Source organism: Athene cunicularia (genome assembly GCF_003259725.1).
Source record: "Athene cunicularia isolate RWA chromosome 1 unlocalized genomic scaffold, athCun1 chr1_part2, whole genome shotgun sequence".
NCBI lineage: Eukaryota > Metazoa > Chordata > Aves > Strigiformes > Strigidae > Athene > Athene cunicularia.
Window position 1 is genome coordinate 75,762,055 of NW_020799092.1, and position 13,658 is coordinate 75,775,712.

The 13,658-nt window shown below is 47.3% G+C and overlaps 1 protein-coding gene across 6 annotated transcripts in view; it reads left to right on the plus strand.

The window, feature by feature from the left end:
* Positions 1-13,658, plus strand: part of FRMD4A (FERM domain containing 4A) — a 377,723-nt gene that overhangs the window by 335,888 nt on the left and 28,177 nt on the right. For all 6 annotated transcript variants that reach the window (XM_026841093.1, XM_026841094.1, XM_026841095.1 and 3 more), the window contains 3 exons: positions 65-141; positions 4,305-4,443; positions 11,131-11,272. In XM_026841093.1, the coding sequence (XP_026696894.1) occupies positions 65-141; positions 4,305-4,443; positions 11,131-11,272 (358 nt within the window). The remainder of the gene's footprint in view (positions 1-64; positions 142-4,304; positions 4,444-11,130; positions 11,273-13,658) is intronic.

Here is a 13,658-nt window from a genome sequence, read left to right on the forward strand (position 1 = left end):
ATAAGAGACAGGGGCTGGGCGAGGGACTGCGCGGAGGCGCCTCATCCTCTTCTTCTCCCCGCAGATCTTCCAATGGAGGCAGCTGGAGAACCTCTATTTCCGCGAGAAGAAGTTCTCGGTGGAGGTGCACGACCCGCGCAGGTGAGCGATGAGGCGAGACGAGGCGGGCTGAGCCGGGCTTTGCAGTGCCGAGCCGGGCTGAGCGGTTCTGAGCCAAGCTGAGCCTTGCCGAGCCGGGCTAGCCGTGCTGAGCAGGACTGAGCCATGCTGAGCCTTGCCGAGCCGGGCTTTGCAGCGCCGAGTCGGGTCGTGGCGAGCCCGCTCCCCCCACCGCTCTGTGGGACTTGCTGCTCTTGGTAGCTGAGGAACCCGTAAGCGAGGGGCGGCGGGTACCAAGCCGGGGGCTGGTGCTTCCTTCCAGCAGAACATTTTGGGCTCGAGTGGGTGTTTTTGAGGATGTGTTTCCCCTCAGCTCCTAGCGGTGTGTTTTTTTCTTCCCTCTATTTTGGCACCTTCTGACCCCCGGGGCTGTACAGCTCGGGTGCCCCAGCTGCGGTGCCAGCAACCCCTGTGTGTGAAAGGGGGCTTCCCTTGTATCCCTGTGTTGCACTTGGAGCCTGGAGATGGGCGCCAGATTTTGTACTCACATGCTTCCTAGTAAATAAATATTCAGTAGCACAACTGAAAGGAATGGCACAGTACCAGAGGTTTACCGGCACTCTGGATGAAAGCCCATCAGTCTTTTTGGCACAGAAGCCTTTTTTTTCTTACTTTAAAGACCTAACGTAGGAAAGAGAGTTGAAGTGACTGTGCTGCATCTAATTACTACATTCTGCACCCCTTGCTCGTTTTCCTTAGTGGATGGTTACAGCAGACAGTGACTAGTGGGTATGTTGCTCTCTAAGTTGTTCTTGCTAAAAGCAATGTCCCACTTGCAAAGTAGGTGTGAATACCGCTGATGGAAACCAGCTCTCTTCCCAGACCGATTTGATGTGCTGCTAGTAGTAGCGTGTTTTGCTGATCACTCAGTTGTGATCCTGTTTCACCTGTTTCCCGTGCCTATCTGTGTACTGATATATGTACTTTTATCAAGGGAAGTTTGCATGCAGTTTCTGTGTGTATTTGCCCCGATACAAACATGGTCACGCCAATACAACAGTGCTTGTCTCCATAGGTGCATTTTGTTAAAGCAAAAACTGAGTAGGGCAGCTCGTATCATTGTGCAGCTCCAGGTCAGCAGAGCCTTAAAGCATCTGCTTAATATTAACCATGTAAATAGTCGCATGAAATCTAGCAGAGCAAATTCCCAAAGTTGAGAATATGCTGGGAGATCTTCCAGCACCAGGGGCTGGGGGTGGCGTACTCCTTCCCCCACCAAGCCTCCCGCAGCAGACGAAGTATCAGAAACGTGTGCTGCGAGAAGCCCCTAAACGCTCAGGCTGGCTGTTTCCTGGAAGCAGCAATTGCAAAAAGAAGAAATCACATCCCTCTGGGATGTTAAAATCATGATGATATTTGCAACTCAATGTCATGCATGAAATGTGACTGCACAGAAGAACCTCTTCTGTCTCATTTGTATTTAGATGATAAGAATTACCGACACAGAAGAGCTTCCGTTTTTTATTCCATTGCATTGTTTCTCTGAATCAGCACCAGGAGGACAAAACTCTATCCCAGCTTGTCAGCCTGGTACTTTCTCACTACAAGGGAATTAATTTGGTTGATTTTCACATCTAGAGAGTACCACCATCCAGGTCAAACTGGTACTCTGGCTGTAAGGCAGCAAGGCACATTGCAGCGGCATGGTAGGAGCACAGCTCGGGTTGTAGTTTCCTGGCCAAGTGGGATGGACTCCTGTGAGGAGTTGTTCAGCGTATGGAGGCGGAGGAGTAGCCATCACAGTGCTCTCTCCACATTCCTCTCTTTGTAGCCAAACCAGAGCCTGAGTCAGCGAAGCCACAGTCACAGAGAGCGAGCACTGCTCCGTGGTTGTGGCCAGGGCTGGGCAGCACAATGTATGGTTTTTAAGCCCTGCCTCTGCCCGTGGCTTCCTGTCCCCAACAAGCCATTTAACCTCTCTTCATCGCAGTTACTTATCCCGTAAAGGAGGGAAATTATATGTTTTAGGGGGTAACAACAGGGTTAGCACAGCGCATGTGGAGGGAAGTCATGGAAAAAACACCCATGGGCCATCTCTCACAGGTCCCCAAAAGACAACTGTGAAAAGCAAGTCCACAGTTCTGACCAGCGAAGTCTGCAGACTTTCTAACAGGGTCTGCAGTTTTGATGGGAAACATGTACAGATCCCAAAAAGAAAAAAAAAAAAATGGAAATCACTGCTTTTAGAATGAGATGAATGGCTTGCAGAGTATGTTTCTGAGAGCTCAAAATGAGTAACTGCATTTGAACTGAATAGGATGACACCAGAATTAAGGCTTTAGCCCATGTTTGAGTGCTTTAATGCCTTAAGCCTTATATGCCAATGTGGTGCAGTGGTTTGTGTCCCAGCACAAAGCATCCAGAGTTGGATCCCCTCTCCAGCCTCAACTCAAGAGCACCTCCCAGCACAGCCTTCGTTCCCTGTCCAGTGACAGGGATGAGGCAGCCCAGCACCATCCTCATTAGGACCATCAGCCCCCATCCTGTTGCATCCCTGGGGAGTTTTCTGACAAGAGCAGTACTCAGAATGGGACATGGTCTTCTGCTCCAGTCACATGGAAAGGACTCAGCACAGGGTGACACTGAAACATGAGATCCCAGTTGTCTCAGACCTTGTTTGCATTGGTTGCGGCTGTTTTCTCAGAGAAATTTCACTCCAATTTGTAGCTTCACAATTTGGCTTTAGCACATTCTGCAGCACTGAAAAGGCCCAGAAAGCTTTCAGCCCTCTCCCAGGCTGAACCTGGTCAGCAGTTCCCATTTTGCTGCAGTTTTGCTTTTCTTTCATTCTTGTCTCTATCACAACTTCCTTTGTGTGCCTCCTCTCCCCACATTAACCTCCAGTTTTAGTGAGGGCAGTAAGCCCACAGGCACCAGAGACGAGGTGACTAGTGCAGGTGCAGGAGGGGAACCGCTTCCTTAGCAGGCTTGAGGACTTCTGAGTGCTGGTGAAAGAGTTGACCATCCCTTGTACTGCTCAGTAGAGCTCCTGGGCTGTCCTGCAGTGTCACCTCCACATTTGCACCACACAGTGCCTGCTGGCTATGGACTGTGGCAGCCCCCCCCGCAGCACACCCTGCTCCCCAGGCTGTCTCTTGCACTGGCCCCTCTTCACCATCCACGTCCCTATGTGAAAGGTTATAACAAAAGTGTCACATTTCTGAGATAGCCTCTGTACTCATATTTTTTTTTATAATGGTACTCCACCACAAGACTCTTCTTAACAGGCTGGAGAGGAGGACCTCATTTATTTGGGGCTTTGTAGATCAGTAGCTTGGTTTACTGCAGGCAGTGCTACATCTCTGCAGTGGGAGTTGTACAGACCAGGACACTGCGAGCCTGTGTGTGCTGGTGTCGGGGACTCTGATGGTGGGGTTAGAGTTGAGGGGTGGGGAGAAATAATCAAGTGGTTTTGTACAGCTGTGAAAGCATGGGGAAACCTAACCTGTGTTTTTTGCTAATATTTGAGGACAATTGGGAGTCCCAGAGAGGAAACATTTAGCTCTTATTTTTCCTGTTTTTATATTCACTCAGCTAATCGCCCAGTAACATTCTTCTCTCCAGGGCACTAGGCAGCCCTCTGCAAGCCTCCCAACTCCACTTTCCCATACCACGTGGGAAGTCCTGATAATCTGTTTACAGCTGGGGAAATCAAGGTACCTGAAGAGTTTCTCCCACATTCTCTAAAGCAGCCACTGATCCTGTGGATCTTTAGTTGTCACCTGGGTCCTAATATTTGAGAGCCACTGTCCAAAGTCAGAGACAGTGGAGGGTGTGAAGACTTGGCCTCAGCATGTGATGAGACACAGAGGATTCACACATGCTTTGACATTGGTGACTCCCCTGGCACAGCTAGCAGGTCAGCAACAGCTCAGCCAAACTCAGGAATACTGTCTGAACTGGACAAACTGGATGATCTTTACTGTTAGTCCTCTGGAGCTTGCTAACTTGAGTTATTAAACTAAATGCTCTCCTGGCTTGATTAGCTGTTTGTTGCTTCCCTCTAAGCATTTTTTCCCATTAGCACAAGGGCGTGCACAGTAAAGACAGCAGCTTTTACTATGAGGTCTGTGATAGCTTCTGCCACAGAAAACAATCTGAGGAAACCTTGGTGTAACCCCAGTTCATTCTTTCCTCCTCTCCAGGGCATCTGTGACCAGGAGGACTTTTGGGCATAGTGGCATCGCTGTGCATACGTGGTACGCCTGTCCAGCACTAATAAAGTCTATCTGGGCTATGGCCATTAGTCAACATCAGTTTTACCTGGACAGAAAGCAAAGCAAGGTAAGTATGTTGGAGGTGGGAAGTGCAAGTTGCAGTGGGTGAGTCCTTCTCACTCCCCACAGTCCCAGCAAGGTCAAATCCAGATGGTGGCTCCTTTCCTGCCCTCCCTTTCCACCTGAGATCAAAAAAAAGGCAAATTGACTCAGAATATCTGCTGGGTTTGGACAAATTGAGAGAATTTTTATTGAGTTTATGTCTATGGAAGTGAGGATTGAGGGAAAGGTTGTGCTGAACTGCAGCCAAATTGGAGGAGCTAAAGTTTGCAAGCAGATAGGGTTCCGACCCTGTCTGGATCGTTTCCACATGTCTTCTGGTTCTTGAACTCTGTCATAAAGTTAGGGCAGCTTCCAATAACTGAGTTCAAAGTAGCTTCACACTCCACCTGTTTTTGAATACTTCGTGCTGTCTCTTGCTTTTTTACTCTCATATGTTCACAGAGATGAGAGGTAGGGATGTTACTTCTCTCTCCACACAGAATCTCACAACAGAAGGGGGGCAGGATGCTGACTGCCTTGCCTTACAAGAAGCTGTCCTGATCTGGTGCTGCACAAAGGGCCACTCAAGACACAAAAGAAACCACCTTGAAACCAGAGGAGTGTGTGTTCTCCCTCTTAATTCCTTTCATCAACAGTAACTTTAGGCATACCCAGAGCAGCAGGAGATTGCTTTGATCACTTTGAGATCACTTTGAGACAGAAGAGAGACTTCTTACGCAGACACCCCTCTCCATATGAGCACGCTGAAGTAAACTTTACAGAAAAGATAGAGTGGGTAGCTTCTTACACTTCTGCTAGCGTTGCCCCCCATCAGAGGTAAGATGGCAGGAATATGCAGGGTGATACTACTCCAAATGGCTGAAGCAATCTTAACATCTTGCTATTTCTAAAAGCACTGCCTGCATTTTTTAGGCAGGGCCTGCCCTCTCCCTTGCACAGGCCTTGGCCCTGTCAGGTCCCTTCATGAGCCAGTTCAGCCCACTAAACTGGCAGAAAAATATTTCTTTTTCCTCTTTTTCTTTGCTGCATTATTTTTCTGCCAGTTCAATGAACTGAATTGGCTTGCTGAAATGATGTGAAGGGCCATCAGTGTGCTATTAGTCCAGCTCACTCTAAACCCTTCTGACATTGCTTTCCCCAGTCATGATCTCTGTGGCTTTACTGTAGAGTGGGTTAGGACTTTGAGATGCCTTGGGCAGAACACCTGGTTATGCTCACTTTGGCCATGTCCCATCTAATGCAAAAAAACAGGATTCATCTTAGTTGCTGTAAACTGTATTGAATTTAGGGGTGGGGCTAACTTCCCACCCCTGCCTAAGTGCCAGCTGTGAATGTGAACAAAATTGCACGCTCACCTAATACCAAGTAGTGCTTTTCTGTTCCCCTCCTCTGCTCAGCACCACCAGGACAATGTATGGTCTGTTTTGCTCTCAACAAAAACAACTCCGCAAACAAACAGAAATCTTTTTTTTACTTTTAGCCAGATGGATTTGCTGATCTAGCTGCAAGGTATTTAGGTTACAAGCAACCAACAAACAAAAGGAGATTCCCTCCTCCTCCCATTCCTTTGGTAAGAAACTGGGTCTCTTAAATGCCGAGGACTTCCCTTCAGTGACTTCTTTTGTTGTTAGCAGATTGTGTTTCAATCTGATCTCCCCTCTCTCACACTCCTACAGACAGCACCACCCACCAGCCCTCGTTTGTCAACCTGTCACGTCTACGACCATGTCAGTGTGCTTTGTCACAATAATCCTGGTGGTCATGCTGAGGCTTTGAAGTTAAGGCATACAGATATTTTTGTCCCTTTCTCTTAAGGAAGCTGGTATTTTAGTCTGTTGTCCTTGTCTTTGACATGACACCGTCAAGATTGATAGATCCATCAGTTTTAATTGATCTGTTCAGTTCATCCTGCTGATCACTTCAGGGTGCTGTACTCATGTGTGCTTCACTTTTGAAAACCAGTAAAACATATTCCAGACTGGGGCGATGTGAAATATCTTCGTTTCAGCTGTCAAGGGCTTAGACAAACATTTATTTGAGTTTCAGGTCACATGGGTTTGCATCCCGTTAAATCTCAGCCCCCCCCCTTCAGCTGAATCTCCAACTTCAAAGCAGAACTTCGATATTCCTTTCTTTCATGTCCAAACTTGGCATTTCATATCCTTTTGACAAAAGAAAGAAAAATAAAAACAAACTTAGAAGAAAAGGCCTGCTGGAGCTCATTGCAGCTGAACCTTCACTCCAGTGATGTAGATTAGATGGCAGGAGATATGACATAGTGATAAAGCAAGCTTGAACTCTCTGTTCCTCACATAACGGGGCACCAGTTGGATTTGGACGTTTTGCACAGGTCTACTGGAAAACCCCCTTCATGTGATTTTAGAAAGAAATAAAATCAGATTTGCCTAAATTTTGAGCCTTTTGCAAGGAAGAGAGGTCCCAGACTTCTTTGCAGCCTCATTCTGCATTGAACTCCTGCCAGCTCGTCGAGTTCCCAGCATCTCGCTCCCCGCTGTTCTGTCTGTCTCTCTCCCTGCAATCGAAGCGTAACATGGAGACTGAAAAGATCCCCAGCTTTCCGAGTGAACATGTCAGCGTGCAGAACTCCTGTCAGCTTCCCTTTTTTTCAGGAGACAGATGCAGCAGGACTTCAAGGCATGTCTTTGCTCCATTGACTGCACTGAGTCAATCAAACATTTGGCCTAGAAGCCTTGAGAAGTCCCATTTTCTGGGAATTTCCAACAGCACGTTCCTCCAAGCACGAGGCTTTTTGGCTGAATGAACAGATAGAAAATAGGCCAAGGGTTTCAAAAAATCACCTGCAGCAAAGCCACATCACTGCAAGCAAGAGGGATAAATTCGTCCCTAGTATCCATCTACTCTTGCATTGCACTGATGGATTTTTCTTCACCCTCTGACCCTGTCAGAACAACACTGGGGATCAGTTTGGCCCCTTGCTTTGAAATGACTCATGAATGAGGCAGTCTCCCTCCATGTAAATGAGACTTGGCAGGTCTGTGCTAAGTGCTTTAAAATTTTTGAGCCTGGAGGGACTGCAGGGCCCAAGGGAGAGCTAATGGGATGTAATCTAGCTTTCTACTATTGTGCTGTCAGTACAGTCTAGCCCAGGCCTTGTGCTGGCTGCTGCTCAGTGGCCTGTATGAAATGAGCTGTTGGTCTGATTCCTGCCACTGATGAGTGGCTGTCCAAAGCACAAGACCACCCGATGCTGATTGGCATTGCTGTAGGTAGCAGAGGCAGCAGGGATTGAGCAGCACGGAAAATTAACCCCATTCCTTTCAGGAGATGCATTATCCCCACTGTTTAGAGCAGGGCAGCGTTAGCACAACTGTGATGGGTCTAAAGCCTTCTGTGGCTTCAGCAGGTTGGGATTGTGCCATCTGTGGAGGAAGCTCACTCTGCCCTGCTGATCCCCCATCTGCTCACTTCTGGTTTGTCTTTCCTCTCTCCCAGCTCCCAGGATGCCCAGGCTTTGGTCTTATAATTTTTTTCCTTTGCCCTGTGTAGGGCACACTGCCAGCTGCTGCTGGCTTGGCATGCCAGCCAGGACCACAACAGCGTCCAGCTGCATTGCCTTTACTCAGCATTTTAGTTGGTGCCCAGTCAAACAGGTAGAGCCAGAGTGTGTCCTAATTTGCAGGCTCAGTATGAGTGGAAATAAACTACAGGGCTTCTCGCTATCCTACAGATAAAGGAAAACCACCACCTCGCAGAGCAAGAGGTCACGATCTGTCTGTGCAGACTTGGGGTTTGTACCTTTCCTAGACATCTGCTGCAAGGACTCATTATATTGGGTTAGGCAGGTACTGGGTTTGATCAGTACGGCTGTTCCCGGGGTTCTACAAGGTATGCATAGCCCTACATATATGGGTTATGACTGGGTTCGTTTATAACCCAGCATATATACACCTGCAGGGGATAAATCACCAGGACAGCAGCAGTCTGGAGACTTGTTACCTCCAAAGATCTGGCATTGCTCAGGCTCCTTATCAAGACTTCAGTAGCAGGAAATCTCATGAGATAAAAACAGTGACTTTCCTCTTCACCTAGAACTAACCTTCCAGAGCTATTTGGAGAACATGTTTCACAGATCTTGTTTCTGACCCGAAATAATCATATCCAAGTCAGATCCAAGAAGCTAAAAGAGTGCTATCCTTCTCCTGGGGGCTGATTTTGGGGAGGAGCTGCTGGAAATGAGAAGTGTCTAACTGGTTGTAGCATTAGTTTAAGAGGGTCAGTACTGGTTGCCTGATCTGTTCTGACATCTGGGTAGCTAATTCAGCCTCTGCACTCAAATGAGTGAGAGCGTAAACCCTATTCTTGGAGTTGTGGAAGTAAGCTTGTGAGGCATTTGGGTACCTCTGAATGGTAGTGGTGGAGCCTATAAATACCCAAGAATATTAAATTATGATAGTACTTCTGAGGATGTTTTCAGCATAAGGCTCTCCCAGTGCTGTCTTCATTTGCATTCTTAAATTAATCTTAAAAATACAGTGTGCAGCAGGGAGACATTTTACTTCACTTATTATTTCACTGATGTGCAAACAGAGGCAGGGATCGCCAAGAACTTAACCTTAAGCATCTTACCCAAAGCCCCACAGCAAATCAGTAACAGAGCTAAGAGTAAAGCTCAGTGTGGTGAACATTCAGCCATCGATTCAGCCTTAGTTGTTAAAATGCATTCTGCTTCCTGAGGATATGAAATAACGCTGAAAATGCTGTCACAGCAAGGGTTCCTTGTAGTCCCATCTTGACTTCCAGTGGGAACAAATCACACCATGGTATGTGAACATCAATCAGCTTCTGATTTGTTAGCACTGTGATGATGTGCTCATCACCTGAACTGTACGACTAGGACTGAGAGTCAGTTCTGACCTTGAGAAGGTGCAGAGGTGAATGCTCAGGTGATCCTGAACTGGGGCTTCACCACTTTGGAACAGAAGTCTTTGTGCAGCTGGAGAGCCTCGGCACAACATGCCAACAGTTTTCTGGGTCCTAGGAAATCAAAACTACAGGTCAGTGGCCCTGCAAGGCCAGGCTAAGTGAAACTCAGCAAGGTTTGGGAGATGGGCTGAGTTCCAAGTGCTGTCCACTGGTGACTGAGGAGCTCACCTGAGGGTCAGCGAGCAAGACACTGATTTCCAGGTTGGAGATGAAATAGCAGTCATCTTTGTGTGCTGTGTTACAGACAGCAAGCTTCTTCCTGTTCCTTGTCAGTTCTCTCCTTGTTAGCATGGCTTGTTACCTGAACCAAATTCAACAACCAATACATAAAATATTGCTCAGAGCATAAGCATTAATTCAGAAGAGGCAGGAGGAAATTTTCCATGGGGACAGATTATTCCACAATGGCTTAATGAAATGTTTCCTTATACTTTTTTTCTGAAAAAATATTTTGGAGATGACTCCAGTCAGAAATGACATAGAGGACTAGAAAGGGTTGTTCTGATGTGGCAGTTGCTGTTTTAAGGTGATCTTAAGGCTATACTGGTCAGAAAAAGGACTGAAAAGGACTGAAAACTTTTTGTGGCCACCCAAGACACACTTATATATAGGATTCTTCTTCCCAAGAAGAAGGGATATAACTGAAGGGCCATCCCCAGCAACTTCCATCAATGTCCTTGATCCTCTTGTTCATGTGAAACACCCACTAGAGACTGTCAGGAGAATGGACTGGAGACAGATGGTGAGCTACTGACAGTGGGGTTTGTATTGCAGAGGCAAGGCAGCCACTGGGACTGAGTGAGCCCAACCCTGCAAGCAGTTGCTATGCTCATTTCATTGCTCAGTGCTGCTACCCCCCTTGCCCTGAATGTTTTCTGCCTTTGTTGGCTCTGTGGGCATAATCACATCTGAGCTCTCTGCTCAACGCAGAGAAAGTTCTGGAGTTACCTCACCTGAACTTTCTGGGCATCTTGTTGTCTCAAATCCTTCCATAACCGTTGGAAAAAGGATGACATCTTAGGAAGTCAGCTCATTCCCTCCTAGGACAGGTTTATGGAGTATGCATATTAACTTTCTCCTGGCTACATCATTGACATTTGGTGGTGTGTACAATGGGTGACTCCTCATCCTAGTGTGGCCAGTTGCTGAACTGGGCCTGGCTGTTTCTTACTGGAGTGATGTTAATGCTCTGAAGAGTCCCCTCACAGTACGAGCGTTGTTTGTGGCTTGTTAGTCTGGACCATAACCTGAACATGTTTTTATGCCAGTATTTTCTTCCAGCTTCTCATGACATCCTGCTTAAGCCATGTCCTCACTGTTTCTTGGTCCAGAGCTCACTGCAGATTTGAAAAGGCCCCTCCTGGCTTCCTTTAGATGTTAGAGATGGTCTTTAGCCTCTGAGCTTTGCAGTTTATTATGTTGGCATTTCTGAAGGTTTCTTATTGTATGTGGTAACACAGTGACTCCATACATAGTTTGTTTAAGAGGGAAAAATGTCCATGGCAAAGCAGAGAAAACAACAAACAACAGGAAGCAATGCCAGAATTGCACCCACTTAAGAATGCAGAAAGTACAGCAGTGAATACTGTGCCAGATTGCTTCTATTCTTGTAAAATAATCCAAGTTTGCTGTGGAGGCCTGTTTCCTGTCAGAGCAATAGGACTTTTTCCTTCTGTGACCTTTGAAGAAGTGCTAGATCATTACTAACTCTCATGTCCATATCCAGTCCAAGATTCATGCTGCAAGAAGCCTGAGTGAGATCGCTATTGACCTGACTGAAACTGGAACTCTCAAGACCTCAAAGCTGGCCAACATGGGGAGTAAAGGCAAAATTATCAGCGGCAGCAGCGGGAGTCTTCTGTCATCAGGTAGGTCCTTTATCCTGTAACTGGAGAGAATATGGTGTGAAGGGCCATGGCTGTGGTATAATGGGGAGCAGCCAGAAACTGCACTGCAGCAATGAAAGTCACTTCCCTTCAGCCTTTCTGTCTGTCCAGGTGTCACTGTGTCTCTCAGCATGTTGCCCCACAAACAGCAGAGGCAGCAGCTTCCCCCTCTCTCATCACTGCTGCTTGTTTCCTCTTTGGCCCCAGGATGTCATCTCCAACCTTGCGCTTTCCAGCTGAGACCTGGTCTCTCTTCACAGTTTCTTCCATAATCACCCCTTGGCACCCAGCTCATCCCTAGTAGATGCATTTGTGAAGCAGCCCCAGCCAGCACTGAGGAAGCAGTCAGCCAGTGCAGCTCACTAGGGAAACTGAGGCTGGGAATTGGCGATGTCCCTCAGCAGTGTTGAGTCATGAGGGGCTTCTTCACAGAGTGTACGTCTGCCTTGCCTCTCTTTGCTGGAATTTGTCTGGTGTCCTCAAAAGCGCTATTCTCTAGAACTCTCCATCCTACTAGTGTGGGGAATTAGGGATTTCTTTTTGTGGCTTAGAGCACCTATCTGTTATGAGGAAGACATAATATGTGAAAGAAACCCAAGATAAGTTGATACAGAGGAGAGCTAGAGCATCAGAAGAGAAAGACCAGGGAAGATGAGTCAGGAACTTCTCTGTATTTCTTTTACACTCTTCTGTCAGTCTGAACAGGGCAATCTGTGTGTAAAACAGTGCTAAATGTCATTCCAGGAGCAAAGCAAGGATTGATGTTTGCAAAGAGCTTGGAGCTGCTCAGGTGAGAAGCTCTTCAGGAGGGAAAAGTTGCTGGTATTGCTATAATTACAGTTCCAGTCAATGAAATGCCCCTCTGTTAAGCATCACATCAAGTTATCAAAACTGATTGTGTTGAGATGTGTAGCACCAGAGAATAATCTCCCCATGCTTGACAAGGGAAGAGTCCATCTAAGAGCACAGATGCTTTGAAACTGAACCCACACTGGTGTAGTAGATCAGCTTTGCATCACTGAATCCTTCATGTCTTTTAAAAGACATGCTTTCCTGCATGGAGAGAATCCAGCAAGGATTAAAATGTGCAATGCTTACAGAGCTCCAGAGCAGCCTGCTGTGCAATTCCTTGCCTTGCCTGCAAACAGCAATGCTTTCTGCTCCTTAGGTCCTCCTGATGCAGTATACAATCCACTGTCTCTGCCCTCTCATAGCTCAGGGAGTTGCAGGTGTTTGAGCAGCTCCCGGACTGGTATCGGGTTGTTGGAGCTCTTTGTTTGGCATTTTTTTCCAGCTCTCCTGCTGGAAGTAAATAATATTAAGTACCCCAAGGAAGTTCTTAAGGTCTTTCCAAGATCTCAGCCTCCTGGGCACCATTCCCAAGTCTGTGAGAGCTACTTGGTAGTGATCCTGTTTTCATGTTAATACACTGACTTTTGCCTTCCTGGAAAAAAAAAAACATGGAGGTCTGCTTCTGCTCTCACACTGGGAGAGCAGTAGCCAGGTAAAAGTCAAAAGAACATCAGGCCCATGAAAGCTTCTGTAGGGCCAGTACCCATTAGGGTTATGTGTATGGAAATCCCAAACTGTTATTTTATTTCTGTATTGTTTTGCTTCCTGCTCAAACCCCTTCTGGCTGAACATGGGGTTTGCAGATTCAGCAGAACTGTGCTAGTGACTAGACGCATGCAAAGTTCACAGACCAGGTGAGTCATTTCTTCAGGCCTGGGTAGGTGGATCAGTCTACCTGCATGCCAGCCTAGGACTTCATGAACCTCTGTGTTGGTTGAGGTGCTGCTGGTGGACCAGGTGAGCATGGCTGCCTCCAGGTTTCTGTGTTCAGAACTGCCTTTAGGTCCTGCCTAAGGACAGTGCTCTCCCCAAACTTAAGGAGACTTGACTTAACTTAACTCTCCCCAACAGTTAAGGAGAACTGTTGGGTTTGCTGCTGCTGTGTGCCTTCAAGCAGCTACAAGCACGCTTGGGAAGGAAGTGTAGAGAGAGGACATCTGTCAGAGGAGGACAGATACCAGGGAACTGGAGACCTTGGATTGCTTCCACGCAGTCACCCAGACCCCTCTGCTCCAAGATCCCTTTCCCTCGAGCCTGGCTGGCAGAGGTGACCCAACCCTGTCCCACTGGACGGGAAGGGGCATTTGTTGCCTGTCCCACTGGGCACAGTCACTGGCTTTGTCCCAGCCTTTGTGTTTCCTCCTATTGTGCCAAAGATTATCGGCGCACAGTCACAACAATGATGGGTTATCGCAGCACAGCCTGCGCGCTAGAGAGAATAAGTGCAAATGATTAAGTGGCCACAGTGGATTTCCAGGCTATAAATACCCTGAGTGACTTGAAATCACAAGGTCAG